At 33.8% G+C, this 19,491-nt stretch overlaps 1 protein-coding gene and 1 non-coding gene across 5 annotated transcripts in view; one reads left to right on the plus strand and one right to left on the minus strand.

The window, feature by feature from the left end:
* The window catches only part of CNTN5 (contactin 5), a 1,295,471-nt gene that overhangs the window by 316,681 nt on the left and 959,299 nt on the right, over positions 1 to 19,491 (minus strand). For all 4 annotated transcript variants that reach the window (XM_025420999.3, XM_025420992.3, XM_049098649.1 and 1 more), the window contains one exon: positions 16,318 to 16,420. In XM_025420999.3, coding sequence (XP_025276784.1) covers positions 16,318 to 16,420 — 103 coding nt within the window. The remainder of the gene's footprint in view (positions 1 to 16,317; positions 16,421 to 19,491) is intronic.
* On the plus strand, positions 7,077 to 7,183 carry LOC112643227 (U6 spliceosomal RNA). The gene has a single exon (XR_003125722.1). It is a non-coding gene; the product is annotated as a U6 spliceosomal RNA (small nuclear RNA).

The following is a 19,491-nucleotide window of genomic DNA, read 5'->3' on the forward strand; positions in this document are numbered from 1 at the left end:
CTTTGACCAATTGATTGTGTTTGGTGTGTTGTTTGTTTTCCATTTATTTGTGATTTTTCCAGTTTTCCCTTCTGTTATTGCTAGTTTCATTCCACTGTGGTGGAGATTATATTAGGTATCATTTCAGTCTTAATTTTTTTAAGCATTGGCTTGTGGCCTACTATGTGATCTATGTGGAGACGGTTCCATGTGTGCTTGGTAAGAATGTATATTCTCCTGCTGTTGGGTGGAATGTATATACGTATAGGACCAAATGGCTATTTGGTCTATTATATTGTTCACATCTGCTGTTTTCTTTTTGGTTTTCTGTCTGGATGTTCGTTATTGATAGTGGAGTACTGAAGTTTCCTATCTTTTTTAAGATTTATTCTTTCTATTAGAAAGAAAGAGGGGCAGCCCGGGTGGCTCAGTGGTTTGGCGCCGCCTTCAGCCCAGAGTGTGATCCTGGAGTCCAGGGATCGAGTCCCACGTCGGGCTCCCTGCATGGGGCCTGCTTCTCCCTCTGCCTGTCTCTCTCTCTCTCTCTCTCTCTCTCTCTCTGTCTTCCATGAATAAATAAATAAATAAATCTTAAAAAAGAAATAAAGAAAGAAAGAGAGAAAAAGAGGGGTGGGGGATGGACAGATGGAGAAAGAGAATCTCAGGCAGATTCCTCACTGAACTTGGAACCTGATGTGGGGCTTGATCTCACAATCCTGAGATCATGACCTGAATGTAAATCAAGAATTGAACACTCAACCAACTGAGACATCCAGGTGCCCCTTAAAGTTTTCTATTATTATTGTATTGTTGTTTATTTCTCCTTTCAAGTTTGCTTTTTGTATTTAAATGCCCTGATACTGGGTGCATATATATTTATAATTGCTGTATCTCTTTAAACTCTTAATTTGGATAAATATGTAATCATAATAAATCCATACTCTTGTGATAAATTCTCAGTAATAGTTATTACAAACAATACATTGCTAAGAGGAAACCTAAAGCTACTTAATATGTTTTATTTCCTAATTAAATTTAGAAAAGGATAAGAAACATACATTTTTCTCTCTAGAACATTTCTAGTTGTTTTTATTTGTAACCTTGTCATTTTGAATCATTTCCCATTTTGGCTAGTTTTAAGAGATTAAAGTTGATAATAATACTTAAAATAGTTCAAGGTAAAATAAAATATAATTGCTTAATATATTTAAAAAAACTAAATTCAAATTAATATAATAACTAAGTTCCATTGCAGAAAAAAATAGCACTCAAATAGTGCTATTTAATGCACTCAAATAGATACCCTGATTTTCTGTACCTAATCATCCTACAATAACATTCTTAGAATGACTGTCTTCTCAGAATCTTCATTCCCCAAGTCCCTGAACCACTGTTTCAAGTAAAATCTCTGCTCTCTTGTGTATCTTTCCATCAATTAGTTAGAGATACAATAACATTGATCTTAGCAGCTACCAGAATTTTATGTAAACCTACTGTCTATACACTGGTGGAGTAGAAAGTATAATAGATAAATAGCAATGCATTGGGGATCCTAGACCTAGTTTTGTGATTTTATGGGAGACTCTTGGCAGTTGTTTAATTTCTACCTAGGTCTTAATTTATTGAATGATTGTATTTGGGAAATGTGGCTTTTCTGGTTCTTGATTCATCTATGATTCTTGGACTATTAACAACTATAGAGCTATTATTAACTGAGCTTTGACTTTGTTTGCAAATTTTTATTTGGTATCTTGTTTAATTTTCACAGAAGCCTAAGATGTACGTTTAATTTTGTATATTTTATGAGTAAGAAAACTGACAGAGAAAGGAGAACACTTTTACACTGTAGTGGAAATGCAAACTGGTACAGCCACTCTGGAAAAGTGTATAGGTTTCTCAAAAAGTTAAAAATAGAAGTACCTTATGATTGAGTAATTGACTACTATGTTTTTACTCAAAGGATACAAAAATACTGATTCAAAGGGATATATACACCCAGATTTTTATAGCAGTATTATTAACATAGCCAAATGTGGAAAGAGCCCAAGTGTCCATCAACTGATAAAGGGATTATGAAGATGTGATACACACACACACACACACACACACACACATACACAATGGAATATTAGTCATAAAAGAGAATTGCCATTTGCCATTTGCAATGATGTGGATGCAGCTAGAAAGTAATATGCCAAATGAAATGTCAGTCAGAGAAAGACAAATACCATATGATTTCACTCATATGTGGAATTTAAGAAACAAAACAAATGACATAAGGGGAAAAAAGAGAGCAGAAAACCATAAACAGATTCTTAACTATAGAGAACAAACTGAGGATTGCTAGAGGGGAGGTGGGGGGATGGGTTAAATAGATGATGGTATTAAGGATGGCACTTGTGATAAGCACTGGATATTACATATAAATGATGAATCATTAAATTCTACTCCTGAAACTAATATTACACTGTATATTAACTAACTGGAATTTAAGTAAAAACTTAACAATACAAAAAAAGAGAAATTAAGCAATCCTCTATCAACAAAGGAAAGATAACTCTAAAGCCATTATTTTTGTGCATTTCAAATATACATATTTATGTATATTATCTCTGGCTCTTTAGGGTATTTATAAAGAAGAGATGGAGAGAAGTGGACAAATGAGATTTATGGAATATATGGCATGTTTGTATTTCACAGTAGATTATATGAATCTGTGTCATAATTTAATCTCTCAGATGGTTAAAATACCTTGCTGATGAGATAACATGTTAGTGAGAAGATTATGGCTTTCATGTACTCTTAGGATAGTAAATTCTGTTCTCTACTACAGCCATATTCTTTTTAAATGGGTAGTGCAAAAGTACACCAAACATGAAAACACATATTATTGATTATATGATTGATTTTATTAGTACAAATTAATTATATTTCTCCTTACCATAACCTCTATTAAAGTTCAAAGCAAGACCAGAACAATTAGTGAGGATTTACACTTATTCAATTAATAATTAGGAGCACGATGTTTTGAATTAAAGTATAGAATAAGCCTTAATACTCTATTTGTTAAAGATTTTATTTATTTATTCATGAGAGACACAGAGAGAGAGAGGCAGAGACATAGGCAGAAGGAGAAGCAGACTCCCTGCAGAAAGCCTGGTGTGGAACTCAATCCTGGACCCTAGGGTCATGCCCTGAGCAAAGGCAGATGCTCAACTGCTGAGTCACCCAGGCATCCCTACTCTATTTTTTTTTTTAAGTAGGCGACATAAGCAGATATTGAACAATTATTTAACATACAATATTAGTCATTATTTTGTTGTAAAGATATAATGAAAGGGCTGTGGATATTTATTTCCAATCTTTACATGTTTAAAGTTTACATGATTTATTAGAACATTTTTTAGTCCACAAAAGCAAAGAGGCACAAATAGTCAATGAATCATATAAAGGGTAGATTACTCCATAGTCTACCTCAGTTATGGAGAAACAGAGTTTCAAATTTGCCTTTCAGTGTCCCTTTTTTTTTCTTTTTTAATTGTACCACATATGTACCTACATTTCAGTTGCATTTTTAAAAATATTGTATTACCTATCGACTCTAAAGTCACTGAGGCCCTTTTTAGTCAAGAAGAATCCAGCCCATATTGTAATTAAAACCAGAATATGGCACAAGCCTTTTTTGTTTGACCATTGTTTCCCTATACCCAGATCATTATAGCTCTTATGGCAATAGTTATGAAGCTATTAAAACTAATGGTGAAGTAGTATTTATCTATTTTGTATATATTTTTCTAAATATGTGACTCTTGGTACTTAAGATTTTGGCCTCTTGTTATTCTCTTACTTGGCATATCAAATCTGATGCTGAAATGATGATATAAAATATTTAAATATTATCAACCAAAGTAAAAATGTTACTCTTCACTTATGGAATATTATTTCTAGAAAACAGTCTTTAAACTCATGGGGAAAAAAGGAAGATTTTAATCTGGAAGCATATTTCAGAATGATAAAACTGACAAAAAATCTCATATTTCACATCAATAGAAATGTTGTTATAGATTCAGAGTTTCTTTGGACTGTTAAGTCTCATGGCAATATATATTATTAGTAGAAATCCAGAGAGTGAATTTTCTACAATCCATTTTTAGTTAAAACTATGACAAGCTAAATGGTATCAGTGAGAGTTAAGTATATAGAATGCTAACATTCCTGGTTTAGGAAAAGCTTCAGAAATGGACTGTATCTTGGTGGGTAATTCATAAAGAATCAAAATATTGGATAATAGACAATTGAATTAAAATATTCAATGCTTCACAAAAATTTCAGAGAGCTAGGGTAAAAAAAGACTTAACATGTAATTGGCAGGATTTTACATGTTGAATATCTTAATGAAACCTAATAGTAACTTTATGTGGTAGATATTGTTATTTCTAGTTTACAGATTTTGAAAATGAGATTCAAAGTGACGGGCACTGAGGGGGGCACTTGACGGGATGAGCACTGGGTGTTATTCTGTATGTTGCCAAATTGAACACCAATAAAAAATAAATGTATTATTAAAAACAAAACAAAACAAAGTGGGTAACTCATCTGATATCATATAGCCACTAAATAATTGAATTGATATTTGAAATTAAGTATCTCAAACTCCCAAGCTGTTGTTTTGTCCTGCCACTTGGCACTGAAAAAAATCTGCTTCAACTATAGAAGATTTATAGGTTCTTATGAATTTAATCTGTGTGTGTGTTTAGAATTGTAGGAAATTAGATAACTACTTTTTTACTTTTTCTGTTTTAAATTCTCCTGAAGGAAGGATTTGGTCAAAGAAATGTTCTATTATCTTTTTCTTGCTAGGGTTTGGCCATAACTTTTTTCTAATAAAGGTAAAGCATACTACATTCCATATGGAGATTGTTTTATTTCTAACTTCTCAGTTTTATGAAGATGGTTAAGGTAGTCTTACTTTTGAGTAACTACAAATGACTGAGAAGGAAACAGCTAAAAATTGACAAAAATATGTGACAAAAATGGATCTCAAAATATTGGACATCAGGCTGGAAAAGATAATGATCCCTGAAATAAGTTAAATAAGCACTTGGAGCATATAACTAACTGACTCAGTTTGCTCCCTGGGCAAAATTGGGAAGACTCAGGCAAAACTCAACTGCCTTCTCGAGCCGAGGACATGGGTCTGGAAGTCTGGGGAAGCTAAGGCAGCTAGAATTCATAGACTTTGGAGAGGAGAGCCACACGGAGAAAATGTTAGGGATCCACAGAAGACCTTCCATGGGTATTGTTTAGTACTTATCAGCATATGTATATGAGGAAACTACTTACAGATGGAAAAGGGCATCCTAAAAGGATTGGAAGAAACAGTGTCCAGAATTTGCCCAGAACAGGAATAGTTTCTACCCTGATAGCCAGAGTGGACAATGTCATAATTTAGGAGCCATTTGCTAGTGCACTAAGAAGTCTTGCCTTAGTGGTGGGGGAAAAAAAGTACCCCTAAACTAATTGCTGCCCATGTCTTTAAAAAAGGACAAAAGAAAATCCTGAGTGAATCATATTGTTTCCAAGTTGGTTGATCACATCTCAGAACAAAGATCAAGAATATAAAAATATACGACATCCAACAATGTAAAATTCAAATATCTGGCACCAATAAAAAATTGCAGATATGCAAAAAAATAAAAACTTATAACTCATAATAGGAACAAAATCAATGAACTGAAATGAACACAAAAAGAATACATATGATAGAATTATTAAACCAGAACTTTAAGCAGTTATTTCAATTAGGATACATATATTCAAGTACTTAGAGAAAATATGCTATTTAGGGAGAAATAAAAGCTTGTGTGCATACAAAAATTTGTAAACAAATGTTCAGAAAGTTTAATTGGTAATAGATGAAACTTGGGGGCAACTGAAATGTCTATCAACAGATGAATACATGAACACATTTTGATGCAGTCATAAAATAGAATACCACTCAACAGTATCAAGGAGTGAACTACTGACATACCCAACAACTTGTGTGAAACTCATAATGATTATTCTAAGTAAAAAAAGTCAGAAAAAGAAAGTGTATATTGTGTTATTGGTTAAATAGGACTTTAGAAAAATGCAAACTAATCTATAGCAACAGAACACAAATCAAATCAGTGGTTTCCTGGGGTTAGGAATGCATAGATAGGAAGAAGGGAAATAGGACAAATGTACATGCAGAAATTAACTACAGGTATGTTCATATTATGGCTATGTGAAGGTTCATGGACATATACATGTTAAAATGTATCACATTGCATACTTTAAACATTTTGTCACATGCCAGTTATATCCTTAATCAAGCTTTTAAGAAGCAGTCTGAAGAAATGCTTGGGAAGTACATTTAATTTACCTAATTGGGTTTCTGACTTAATATATTTTATTTTATCTACACATTTAAATCACTGAAAGTGTGTTAGAATATGAATTCTTAAGTATGCTTCAAGTAAAAAATGTTCTTGTTGAAAAAAAATAAAGAATATGTATTTTTTCCATTATACTCCCCTAACTCAAAAATGAAAACAAAACAAAAAAACTAAGGTGGTATCTACTTTATGCTTAATCTCTTTAGATACTACTTTTTATGTTTCCTCTATTTTCTCTTATTTATGACATACAGTCAACAAAATGAGGTCAGAGACTCCAGAAATGATTAAGAGAATGGGCAGAGGGATTATTCTGGACTCCTTTATATTTCAATCCCCAATTTTTAAAGATGTTTATGTATGGAATCTCACAGATGACATGGCTGGAAGTAACAGAGACTGTTGATGCTACAAAAAATGTGTTGATTTAATGCAATAAAATATGCAGTCAACAACCATCTTTCTAATAGCTTTTGAATGCTATAGGGGATATATTTTATTTATTAACTCAGATTTTAAAAATTAAACTGTATATAAATGGAGGAGGAACATGTCATTGACTTGATCATTATGTTAAGGTTGAACCTATGCTACTTTAGCTTTAATTCACTCTAATTCATCAGATCTAAGCTATCTCTGATTATAAGAGGCAACATTATTTTAAGAATTGCTAAGAAAGTGCTCACTTCGGCAGCACATATACTAAAATTGGAACGATACAGAGAAGATTAGCATGGCCCCTGCGCAAGGATGACACACAAATTCGTGAAGCGTTCCATATTTTTTGAGCACTGGGTGTTATTCTGTATGTTGGTAAATTGAACACCAATAAAAAATAAATTTATAAAAAAAAAGAAAAAAAAAAGAATTGCTAAGAAAGAAAACATTGCCAATTAAACTACGACATACCAACAATTGTAATATAAATCTGGATTACATAGATCCTTTTAAAAATTGTATGCTTTGGGGTGTATATTTATACTTTCTCTCAGTAGAGTTGGCTAAGTGTAATGGAATTACATGAAGGTGGAGATTAGAAGATATTCTTCCCCTATGTATCTGTGTAAGAAACACTGATATGTGTTTTTCTTTCAGAAATGTTGAAAGGGCTACATTTCTCTGTAGGAATGTATAAAACAAATGACCTGATTCATAATGTGCCTTCCTTTAAGAAAATGGCCATAAATAAGACATTCTAAAAGTTGTAACCATATTTATTCAATCCCCAAAAGAAAATAAGGTAACAGAAATGACCAAAAGTACTTATTATTTGCCTTTTGTACTATAACAGCAGCTGACACATATCACCATTGACTATCACTTTTGTAGCTATTGGATATCAGGGTATCAGCTAAATTATTCTTCACACTAAAAATATTATTATAAAGACTTGACATGAAACCGTTCTGCACCATATAGCCACCAATAAAAACGATGACAGAAGAAGGTAGGTGTTGCTATATTGCAAATGAAAAAAAATAAAGAAAAAACAAGATGGCAAGTGTTTAATTTATGTCTTAACATAAATTAACATTATGTCTTTCTTGAGATATCCTTTCTGTGGACTTAATACTTTATTCACATACATAACATACATGCACACATTTCACTTGTACAGAAAAACATTGAACTTAATTACACTAAATGTTAACATATACAAATGACTCTACCACTGAAAATCAAGCACACAGCTAAGAACAATTAATGCAAAAATCATCAAACAAGAAAAATAAAAAATAAAAAGAAACCCTTTACTTCCCTGTCATATGAAATAGAAAATGTTTATATAGAATGAAGAATCATAAAATGATTTATCTAAGGCAACAATGCATAAGATATAAGACAATTCTGATTATACATTATATGTGCAGATACCTTTCATTTAATTGCATATTTTAAAAAGTTCTTTAGATTCAGAACATAGAAGTGAAGAATGTGAAATTGTAATGCTTTAACTTCACAGTAAGTTGTTTTACAATAAATGTTATTGCAGGGATAAATAAAAGCTAGCTAATGTTAACTGTAAGTAAAGGCATAGGAGATGGTTTTGAGATGGTTCAATTAACATCCTTATCCCTATGACTTCACCCTCCAACCTCTTATCTTTTTTATTTTCTTAAGATTGATTGATTGATTGATTTATTGATTGATTATAAGCAGGGGGACAGGCAGAAGGAAAGGGAGAGAGAAAATCTCAAGTAGACTCCACGCTAAGTGCAGAACTCAACATGGACTCAATCCTATGACCCTGAGATCATGATCTGAGCCAAAATCAAAAGTCAGATGTGAAAAAAAAAAAAGTCAGATGTGTAACTGAGCTAATTAGTTGTCCTCACCTATCTTATCTTAATGGCATCTATTTCCAAGTTTTATTGTGCCCTGAGAGAGATATTCTAAAGACAAAGATGGAATTATGTCTCTGGTTAGTTATTTGGTAAGAATATTAGTGTGAACAAATGAGCTTTAAAATGGGGTCTTCTGTGTCTTGGTGTCATGGAAATCAAAAATATAAGGGAAAGTTTTTTCCTATATCAAATATTAGACAAAGACTAAAGACATAGAGATACGATGCACCCTCCAAACTTCAGAGTAAATTCTGAACTGAGAAGAATAAGACATACCAGAATTGATGGGATTAGATATTCATAGACATATTTCTTGACACCACACTGTAGAAAGTAATTTCTGGAAATGAGATTACTGAGGCTAAGGTCCTTTCCTAAAACCCAAAGGAAACCACCAATTTAAATATGTAATTAATAAAATAAAAATTTTGCCTAGAAATTGTTATACATTGTTATGAGGTTGTTAATACTAATAGCTTTTGTGTTATAAAAGCTTTTTATTTTTTAATTGGTAAAGCATATCAGAAAACTAGATAGTAATATGAGTAATAAGAAAATTAGTTTCTCCTTAACACTATCCAGAGATGTTTTTAATCATATTAGCAGGTGCATATATACAGATATATTTTGAGAAGAAAAAGACAATCCTTCAGTTTATAGTGGCTTAATAGTTATGGTCCTTTGAGAAGTTCATTCTCTTTGTTCTAACTCTGCTTAGAGGCCATCAACTTTGTAGTCATGTTTCTATTGAGGGCATTGTTTATTTCTGTAAATAACTAGACCTGGTTACTAGTTAATTATCACAGTTTCTTTTCTGATTTATCAGAGTGACTTTGGTGGGAAACTCCAATCATCTAGGACCCATTTATCAAATGTAAAAATTGTATTTCTGAAATTTGGACATATAGGAACATACACTACTGCATCAGACTTCATCAAGGTGAAGTCATCCTCTGGTGTGCAGCTAAATAGGACCACTTTGTTTTTAGTTTTACAATCTAAGTGCCTATGCATATGTGATCTCAGGCTCAGAATTCTTTAATATGTTACTTCATTTCTCCTTCCCCATGAGCTTATATGCATACCTATTATATTGATGAATGATTTAATTCCTTGCCATCAACTTGTCTTCTATGTCACTCACTCTTTCTTCCACCTCATTAACCCTAGCAGTTAGGACATCTAGTTTGGATTGCATCTCATTTAACTGATTTTTAATTCCAGCCTGATTAAATCTAAATTCTGCAGTAACAAAGTCTCTAGAGTCCTTTATGCTTGTTGCCAGAGCCACCAGTAGCTTTATAATTGTGCTTCTGAATTGAATTTCTGACATTGAATTGAAATCCAAATTCTGTAACCCTGTGGCAGAGAGTACTGTTTCTGTTTCTTTCTGTTGTGGTGAGTTCTTCCTTCTAGTCATTTTGTTCAGTGTAGAGTGGCTGTATGAGCAGGCTGAGTAAAGAATATCAACCATGACCTAAGTAAATTTCCCCCTAGATGATTCTTGCTAGAAGCAAAAACTTTTCTCTCTGTAGTGTTCCGACTGTTCGTAGGTATTCAGGATGTTTTGAAAGTTATTTAGGTAAGTTGGTGGGACCAGGTGAGTTGAGGACTCCTACTCTTCCTGAATGATTTAATTCAATGAATGTTCACTTTGTACCAACTAAATGGGAATGGATTTAAGACATTTGTGATTAACATGTGATGATGAAAAGGAAGAAAAAGTTAAAGAAAATTTAAGAGTTTATACTTTGAGTAAGTGCCTCAGAGGTCACCTCCAATGACAATGAAAACTACTTATGTAGGTAGATGAGGGATGGGTGTGGTAGCTGTATAAGAGTTGGGGTTCTAGGAACATGGTCTGAACCAACACATTGTGGAACAAGGGACTGAATAATCTTTAAATGGAATAAACTAAGAGATGAAGTTGGAATCAACAACCAAAATAAAAGTCCAAAAGAAGTATTAGGCTGAATGAGATAGAGAGTGATATGAAAACTAAGGAGTAAAGTCCTGGGAACTGTAGGAAACGGAATTATAAAATGCCTATATCAGAGCATTTCTGCTTTTTATCAAAGCAGAACTTGGAGAAATTCTCAAGACTGGTGGAACATCAATACAGTAATTTTTTTCAAGGACATCTCTAGTCTAATTTGTAGGGAAGAAATGAACTTGGGGGATTTTTATTTTGTTTTTTATTTTTTTAAGATTTTATTTATTCATGACAGACACACAGAGAGAGGCAGAGACATAGGCAGAGGGAGAAGCAGGCTTCATGAAGGGAGCCTGATGCAGGACTCCATCCCAGAACCCCGGAATCACAACCTGAGCCAAAGGCAGACGCTCAACCATGGAGCCACCCAGTGTCCCTTGAAAGATTTTTAAGTGGCTGAGAGTTTGGGATACAAGGTCTTAGAGAGGACAATGATGATGCTTAAGGGGGAATACTTGGCTACTAATGTTAGGGAGAGGAAAGTGCCAAGGAAGGAATATCATATTAGAAAAATAATACGTTTATGATGTATTCAAATTTTCAGTTACTGAAATGAAAAATGCAAAATTTAAAAACATAAATACTAATGGCCTGCTTTTAGCAATGCCTGGTATCTGAATTTCCAACTTAGTATCAAATCATTCTGAGCTTTGCATTTGAAAACATCTTTATATTCTAAATTCATCTTTACCTACTGGACAAATTTTGATGCTGCTCTTGGTCAAACAATTCCAATATGGTAAGAATAAACATATACCAGATAGGCTTAGTCCATACATAGTACAATGAATAAGTAAGACACATGCCCCCTTTTTAGAATCTATATACTGGCTACCTTTAAAAATTAAGATTCTCATGAAACATATCAACCAGAATGAGACCTCAAAAAAGGAGATTCCAGCACATTTGCTCTTATACAAATACACTTTAAAATCAGTAATATGGGTGTTAAATTACTATTTGAAGAGATAATCATTGGACAAAAAATTTAAATTTCTAGTAGAATATTCAGTGGGAATTTGTAGGTGATTGATTACATAAAATTTATGGAAATCCACACTAGATGAGTTCAAAATAAGGACACTGAAGTCAGAAGAATAAAGAATTTGCCTAAATTTACTACTGTTTTTAATCCATTGAGGAGACATGCCAGAGATGTAGTTAAAATTTAACTGAGATATCAAATCACCTAGTATGAGGTAGAATGTCAGTTTTGAGTATACTGAGATTTGGGGTAACTTTTTAATTTTTTTTTCTGCTTTTGCTACACTAAAGGCTCTCTCAGATATCAAGATTATGTATGTGGTGAATTTTGTGGGGTGTGGGATAGGAGTTGCAAACCTCTGATGGATAATACCAATTCTTTATAATCTCTTTATGAATGTTATCATCCAAACAGTTTATTAATCCCACAATCAACATTCAGTAGAAGAGGTTATTCTATGAAAACTCCAGGGAGATTCACTCAAAATTAAGCTGTTGGATAACTCTAAACTAATCCAAGTAAAAATCTCAGTCATTTTGGGATTGTCTTCTGCTTTGTGCCATTGGTGGCTTGTCCTGCATACTAATGTTCTTTACTCTTGATATGCAAGATCAAGATTTGCTATGATAAAGCCAGAATTACTTATACCAACTGAAAATTGGCATGGTAAATTTAGAAGAGTATTTAGTTTCAGAAGCTGGTTCTGCCTCTCTTGCTTGCTATGTGAGGCCCTGCACAAATATGTAGCTTTCTCTGGTGAGGCAAATTGGTCCTACCTTCTTCCTGGAAAAGGTAGAACTTATGATGCTACCTAACTCTGACTCCAAATGTGAATAATTCTGCAAATTATTGGTCCTGTTTACCCAGAGATAGTGGACACCTTTGAATGCAAAAGCAAATAAGTAAGTAAAATACATAGTTGACATTATGGAAGGGCATTGGAAATATGAAGAGCACCAAGTGAAGAAGCACAAAGCATTAGCTTGGCTTTGCTGGTCAAGCCCTTTCCTGTGGAGTCTCAGTTTTCCATTTACAAATTCATATTGGGCTGTATGACCTATTCATTTGGGTACTTTCTGAAATGAGGATGCATCCTTGGTCTCAACAATATGGAAGCAACCAATAGCTCAGAAAGGTGATTTTCTTCACCCCATAATGTACCACTTCCCTGTGATATCTAAATATTTATTGATTCCTAGACCCAGGACTAATTCTCATCCCTAGATCTTCTATTAATCTAATGATTAAGTAATTTGATTTGAGTTTGATAGGCAAATATCAACAGCTCCAATTTATTTTTAATTCCTAAACCCCCTAGTGACTGGCAGTTCCAAATAAACAGCATTAATAAATCATCAACCTGTAACTGAAGAGTAGATTCTTTCAGGAACAGACCACAGTTGCAGACCATGGGAAGTCTCAGAGGAATATTTGTCATTCTCACAGTTACAGTGGGACACAAGAGCAGCCATTTGAGACAACTTGGCTAAAGACTAAGAAAAAGGAAACATAAACTACAGCAAAAAGAACTTTATGGATTGATAACTGGTGCTTTCTTATTTGCAATAAATAGGCAAAAAGAGAAAAACTACTTAATGTTCTGGTTTCTTAATGAATATTTGATGGAGTGTAACAGAAGATCGTTTGTAAATGCTATCTGAATGGGAAAATTGAATGCATTCTTCCCTCCCACTTCGGCACCAAGTTTCAGATGAGCTTGGAAAGGTCACCCACGTAATTATTACAGTAACTGGTTCAAGGCACAGTTTTGAGCACAGTTGATCTGATTGTGTGTTAATGGCTGCAAAAGCAAGATAAGGAACATGTAAAGTCAAAAAAAAAAAATAAAAGATCTGCCTATGACACTATTAGCTTGTAGGATTGTCATAGTAAATAAACTAAATTTGCTTTATGGCATATGGCTTTTTCATTACAGAATAACCCCTGTTTGCCCTTGTACCCAGGGCCATTTAAGCATCAATGACCAAGTTTTGCTCCTTTGTTGGTAGCTATGTGACATATCTAGTGATCTTTTTGGGGTCTGCAAAAGGTCACATGGTAAAATGAAATCTGTCAGAAAACCATAGCTAATGTGATATGGTCAGAATTTTCAGGGCCAAGACATGTGAAAGGTGTCTAGAGACTTCTGTCTTACCAAACTAAGGCAGTAACATACTTCCTATTACAAAAGATTGGCCGTTCTCATACCTGAATTAAATTCATTAAATATAGTAGCACCTACCGCATGTAAAAATACTCTAGGGATCAAAAAATTGTAAAGAAGTAAAAGAGGACAGATATACACAGCTGACCCAAGGGGGCACTCTGACCAATGAACATGAGTGGTCATATAGTTCCAAAGGTAAGAGATCTCAAGTAGAGAAGGCAGGACTTAGCAGAGAAGTGGCTTTTGCCCTAAAATGTGAAGACTAACTAGGATTGTGAAGGCAGGATATTTTAGACTGACAGAACTGAGTCACAGGGCCAGAGAAGTAGAAAAATACCTGTGGATGAGGTATAGAAAGAAGTGTGGTTCAAAGATTGAGATAAGTTTGGGGGCACCTGGGTGGTTCAGTCGGTTATGCATCTGCCTTTAGCTTAGGCCACGATCTCCCAGTACTGGGATCAAACCTCCCATCAAGCTCTCTGCTCAGCGGGGCGTCTGCTTCTCCCTCACCCTCTGCCCCTCCCTTACTCATACTCTCTCATTCCCTCTCTCTTTCTTTCTCCCTCTAAATAAATAAATAAAAATGTTGAAAAAAAAAAAAAAGAGGTAGAGATAAGTTGGAAAATGTAAAGTGGAACCTGTGTCCGTTCCACCCTTCTTACTCTGTTTTGTGTTGTAAGGGCTGATGAGGAACACCAGATGGGAACCTCTGAGCTTCCAATTTTAAGTAATTCCAGCTTTTCTTGTTTTTCCCCAGAGCCCTAAAGATAATAGCTGCTTTCTAAGTTACTAACTCTCCAAACTTTAAAGTTCTCATTTTACTCCATATTACCTAGTTAGTAAGTTAAATAAAGTGGACTTAAGAACTGAGCACAAACAGTTGAAAATATTATCAACTTTCAATTACATTTAGAGAAGATCTTTGAAATGAAATATTTTCTAGGGCCCTAAGGGATCCCTTACTTGAATTGCCCTTTGACAGATAGTCTTATCTCTCATTTTCTTTCAAGAGTATTGTGTTCAGTGTTTAAAGCAGACCTGGTAAATATCAGACATCTCTTCTCCCCTAACTAAAGTCTCTGGGCTGAATGCTGAACAAGAAAAGAAAAGGCTCTTCATTTCTATTTCCTGCATATACCACTTTAAAATGTTATATAATAATGTAGTTAACACAAGGAAGCTATTTAAGGCTGCCTAGCTTCTACTCTTAATATTTACCCTGAGAAGGTAGTTGAATGGTCAGTAAAAGAGAATGTCTACAGTTTTCATTTCCAACCCTGACCTAGACCGTTTCTCCCTTTTCAGAACACATTACATCTAGCTTATTGGATATTATATCCTTAGAGAAGTATAGGGAAAGAGCCTCTACTACCTCTGCTAGTAACTCATTCTCCATGTTAGTGCAAATTCTGGCATTTAAGAATTATTTAACTGCAGGATAGATGAAGACCTTTGGCACCAAGCCAAAAAACATTATTTTTGTATTTATCAGAACTTAACTGATTACTCAGGACATTTTCAGACATATTTGACATCACAATATGGGAAAATGGTGAAAAATAAGACTTTTAAGGTATGATTTAATCATGTGCACTTAATATCTTTGGGTTTAGAAGGCTTCCTCGATATTAACTTAGTAACTTTGATAGAGATGCATTTATGCAAATTATAATTATAGAGTCTAGAAAGGACCCTGAGGTCTTATCACCCTCAAAACAACAACAACAACACCCTGTTTAAATCATAATACTCTAATCAAATATAATCAAAATCTCACTCCTGCATCTACACTCAATACTCATAAATATCATTGACAAGTGATTATATATCATAGAATTTAAGCCCTCAGAAATAGAATCATTAAGTATAGCAGTCATTATAGTGTGATATAAATCATCTCTCTGATTTGGGGAATGATTACATGCTGTACATATCGACAGCTGGTGCTATCATGTTAGCATTCTTTTAGGGGATTTTAAAGTAATCAGTTGGTTCACTGCAACTATTATCTTTATGATTTTAATACTGTTGTCTCACTATATCTTATCAGAATCTATACGCTTTGCATGAGGAGCAGCTAGCACCCTATCTTTTTATCCACTTTTTATTTATATCATTGCTGAATGAAATGTAATAATGACATTGGAAATTTAAGACAGGTTGGCAAAGATGTAAAACTCTTATTTAAAGAAGTTTCCTTTATGTTAAAATGGTAAAACTATATGCATTATTATTCATAGAAATCACTACAAAGATCATTATAATTGGTTACTCCATCAGTTCCCATTTGACCACCCTCTAGTTTTTTAATGAATAGCCACCAAGGAGCTTCAGGGAAAATGAAATCAAGCAAAGTAAGTAATCCAAAAATAATATATGCCATATTTTAATAAACAATTGTATCTAATTATGGAAGAATATGCACTTACTTGCCAAGTGCAAAGCATTCCATCTTAACAGTTGTTCCCTTAGCAGCTGTAACCGTGAAAGGAAAATGGACCTCGATTTTCGGCTCATACTCTCCCATCACACCTGGGAAATAAAGAACATTCTTTAAGCATAGAATGGATGTCACAGTTTTCTTCCAATTCTGGAAATGACACATCGTGGTTTGGTAGTTAATGTCTGTTTGATGACTGCTAAGTTTTTGATGCGCTAAAGTAAGTATACTTAGACTCAATCTGAAATCTAGCCTTCCTTTAAGGATTAGATTGCATGTATGTTCAGTACCATTTTAAATAATAATTACTGAAAATGTTAGTCAAAACTGCTAGTTTCGTTACTGATTATATCCCAGGGGAAACAAATAAATATGAACATTTCCCATGGTAAATAATTGTGTTTTCTTTCTAAAGAAGTAAAAAGTTTCTGTATCATTGTCATATGAATTAATATTTATTCATAAGTCAAGATACATTTATTAAATATCTATAATATTCAAACATTTTGTTGGGCATTATGGGAGTTATAAGGATAAATCAGCCATTAGCTGTGCTCTCAAGCACTCATCAAATGTATTCTTAGAGAAAGAAACAACATATGCTCAAAATTGTAAATGAAGATAGGAAGTGATGAGTGCCATGAACAAGATATTCCTAAAGTATTCTGTACATTTGAGGCACTTACAGAAATAGTGAGGATTTGAATAAGGAGGAAAAGAAGACAAAAAGTAAATGAAGCTGTAAGAATAAAGACAAAATGAGAGGAAACCATTAGAAATAGGAATATCAACTTTTCTGTCATATGGGTATGTGAAGAGAAATGATACTAGGCAAGTTTGGAAATATAAATGGAGTACAAAAAACAGAGGGACTTGATTATAAGAGTAAGACATTCAGACTTTAATCTGTAAATAATTTGGAACACTGAAGTTTTGAACAGAGGACTAGTATTTTCCTGAGATGTATATATTGAAATTGGAGCAGAGACCAGTAAATCAATTACATTTTTTCAATAATGCAAAGTAGAAGGAATAAAAGCCCAGATTTGAATTATGGTGGTAAAAGAGAAGAAAAGGTACTAGATTTTAAAAAAAGGAAAAGAAAACAAGGAATATTTGAAATTGGCATACAATGGGGAGTTCTGGGGACAAGGGTATGGGCCTCTTCAATAATGATGTGAAGGTTTCTAGCTCTGGGTGCTGGGTGATGTGAACGAAGGGAAAAAGAACACATCTACGGCAGAAAAGCTGATGACTTTCATTTTAGGAGTACTGAGTTTGATATCTATAAGATAACCAGAGAAAGAATCTGACCAGAAAGCACAATGAGATGATGAAGCTCTAAATGCTTTCTGCACAGCTGATAAACTGTGTCCTCATTTAGAGGTGGCAGCTGAAGCTATGAGATTGGATAGGGCTTTCACCTATCAAAAGACTTAGCCGAGGCCTGGTGAATTCCAATGCTAGTTCCCTCACTAGGTTGCCAGGAGCTAATTTCCTCCCCTAAATGTTAGGAGATTGCTGTGTATAAAGTACCACAGAGGACACGGATGTAATTTAGCACAGATGTTTCTCTGAGCAGCTTGTGTGTGTTTGGGGATGTCTATGCTTATGGGAGTATGTGCATGTTTAGATAAGGTCTGTGTGTAATCCACATATATGACCTTCATATATGTGTGTGAGATGAGAAAGGAGAGCAGGGGAAGAAATCTAGATACAGTAAGTAAAATGATATAAGATGTAAAGGAAAGATGCACTGGATATTCAAAGGGAGGAAAGGTGACCTCTGGCAAAGAAAACCTTTATGTGTTCATTTGTTATCTATCTACCTACCTACCTACCCACCTACCTATCTACTATTAATTTGATATGCGCCTTGAGGAATGAATGTGGCCAACTTTAGGTGGAAAGTGTTTAAGTTCACGGAGAACAGGAAGGTTATATTTGCTTTTTTTTTTTTTTGCAAAACAATCTAGACAAAATATCGCTGATATTTGCATCAAAGAGATTGAGATTCTGGACATGGTTCATGATTTAGACTGTTCTTTTCAGATAAGTCAATGACTTCTGTTTTGCATTTTTCTAATCTATTTTCCTCTTCTACTTCTTTTATATCGTCCTTCATACTTTCCAACTTCTTTTATTTCCTCACATTTTCTTTTTTTCCTGTGTTTTCCCCTAATAGCAGGATTTGGCCTGCTAGTGATATCTGTTGAGTGTATTCAAAGATGAGAAGTTTATCTTCAAAAACTTCTTGCTTGTAAGCCCCCTTATGAGGACTCATCTTGTTCAGTGTCTATCTTTGATTTGTCCACCTGAAGAAGTCCCTAAATTTAGCTTTGTTGATCTCCCTATCCACACTTAACATTGATTCAGTACTATTCTTATTCTATGTCTGTTAATCTGATGATTTAGTAATACATGATTTATCATGGTCCTTATTAAACTTAAAACCCTTACTTGCATAGTTTCCTGTGAGTGCTAGAAATTGCTGAGCACTGTAGAATGTTGTAGAGAGGCAGCAAAATTAAGGTTGAATTTAGAAAATATTTCTATATAGTAATTTTAGTAAATTGTTTTAATTGTTCAGAAAAAAGCAACCTGAATCTCCAAAGCTTCAGTAATCTGTTTTAGTTTCTTCCCATCTCATAAATGAAAATTTCCTTTAGAATCCACTTTTATACTAACATTTCTGTATTTTTTAAAGGAAAATAATACAGCCCTTCAATATCTGGATCCGTCTCTTAATAATACCAAAGTATTACTGATATTATTGGCTAAGAAAAGTTAAACCCATGTATTATCTCTCTTCTCTTTCACATAGTATTTGTGAGCTGCAAACTAGTTCTTTTACAGTTTTCATACTTAACAATGACTCAAAGGATAAGCATTCCTGGGAGTATTTGGGAGGTGATTTTGGCCAGGTAGGGCCTTCTAGTGTTTCTCAAATTATTCCTATATGTCCAAAGACATTGTTAAGCGTTACTCCAGGACCCAAACAGTTTGCTGGTATTTCAACTAGATATTAAAAATAAAATTAAAATATTTGAGTAAGAAGCTTCAAGTGATATTATCTAATTTGAGCTGCATTGTAAGAAATAATTGGTTCTCTTACATTTTACCTTGATAGTGATGCATTACGAACAGATGAGAAAGCTCTTTA

This window comes from Canis lupus, chromosome 21, assembly GCF_003254725.2.
Source record: "Canis lupus dingo isolate Sandy chromosome 21, ASM325472v2, whole genome shotgun sequence".
In the NCBI taxonomy this organism is placed as follows: domain Eukaryota; kingdom Metazoa; phylum Chordata; class Mammalia; order Carnivora; family Canidae; genus Canis; species Canis lupus.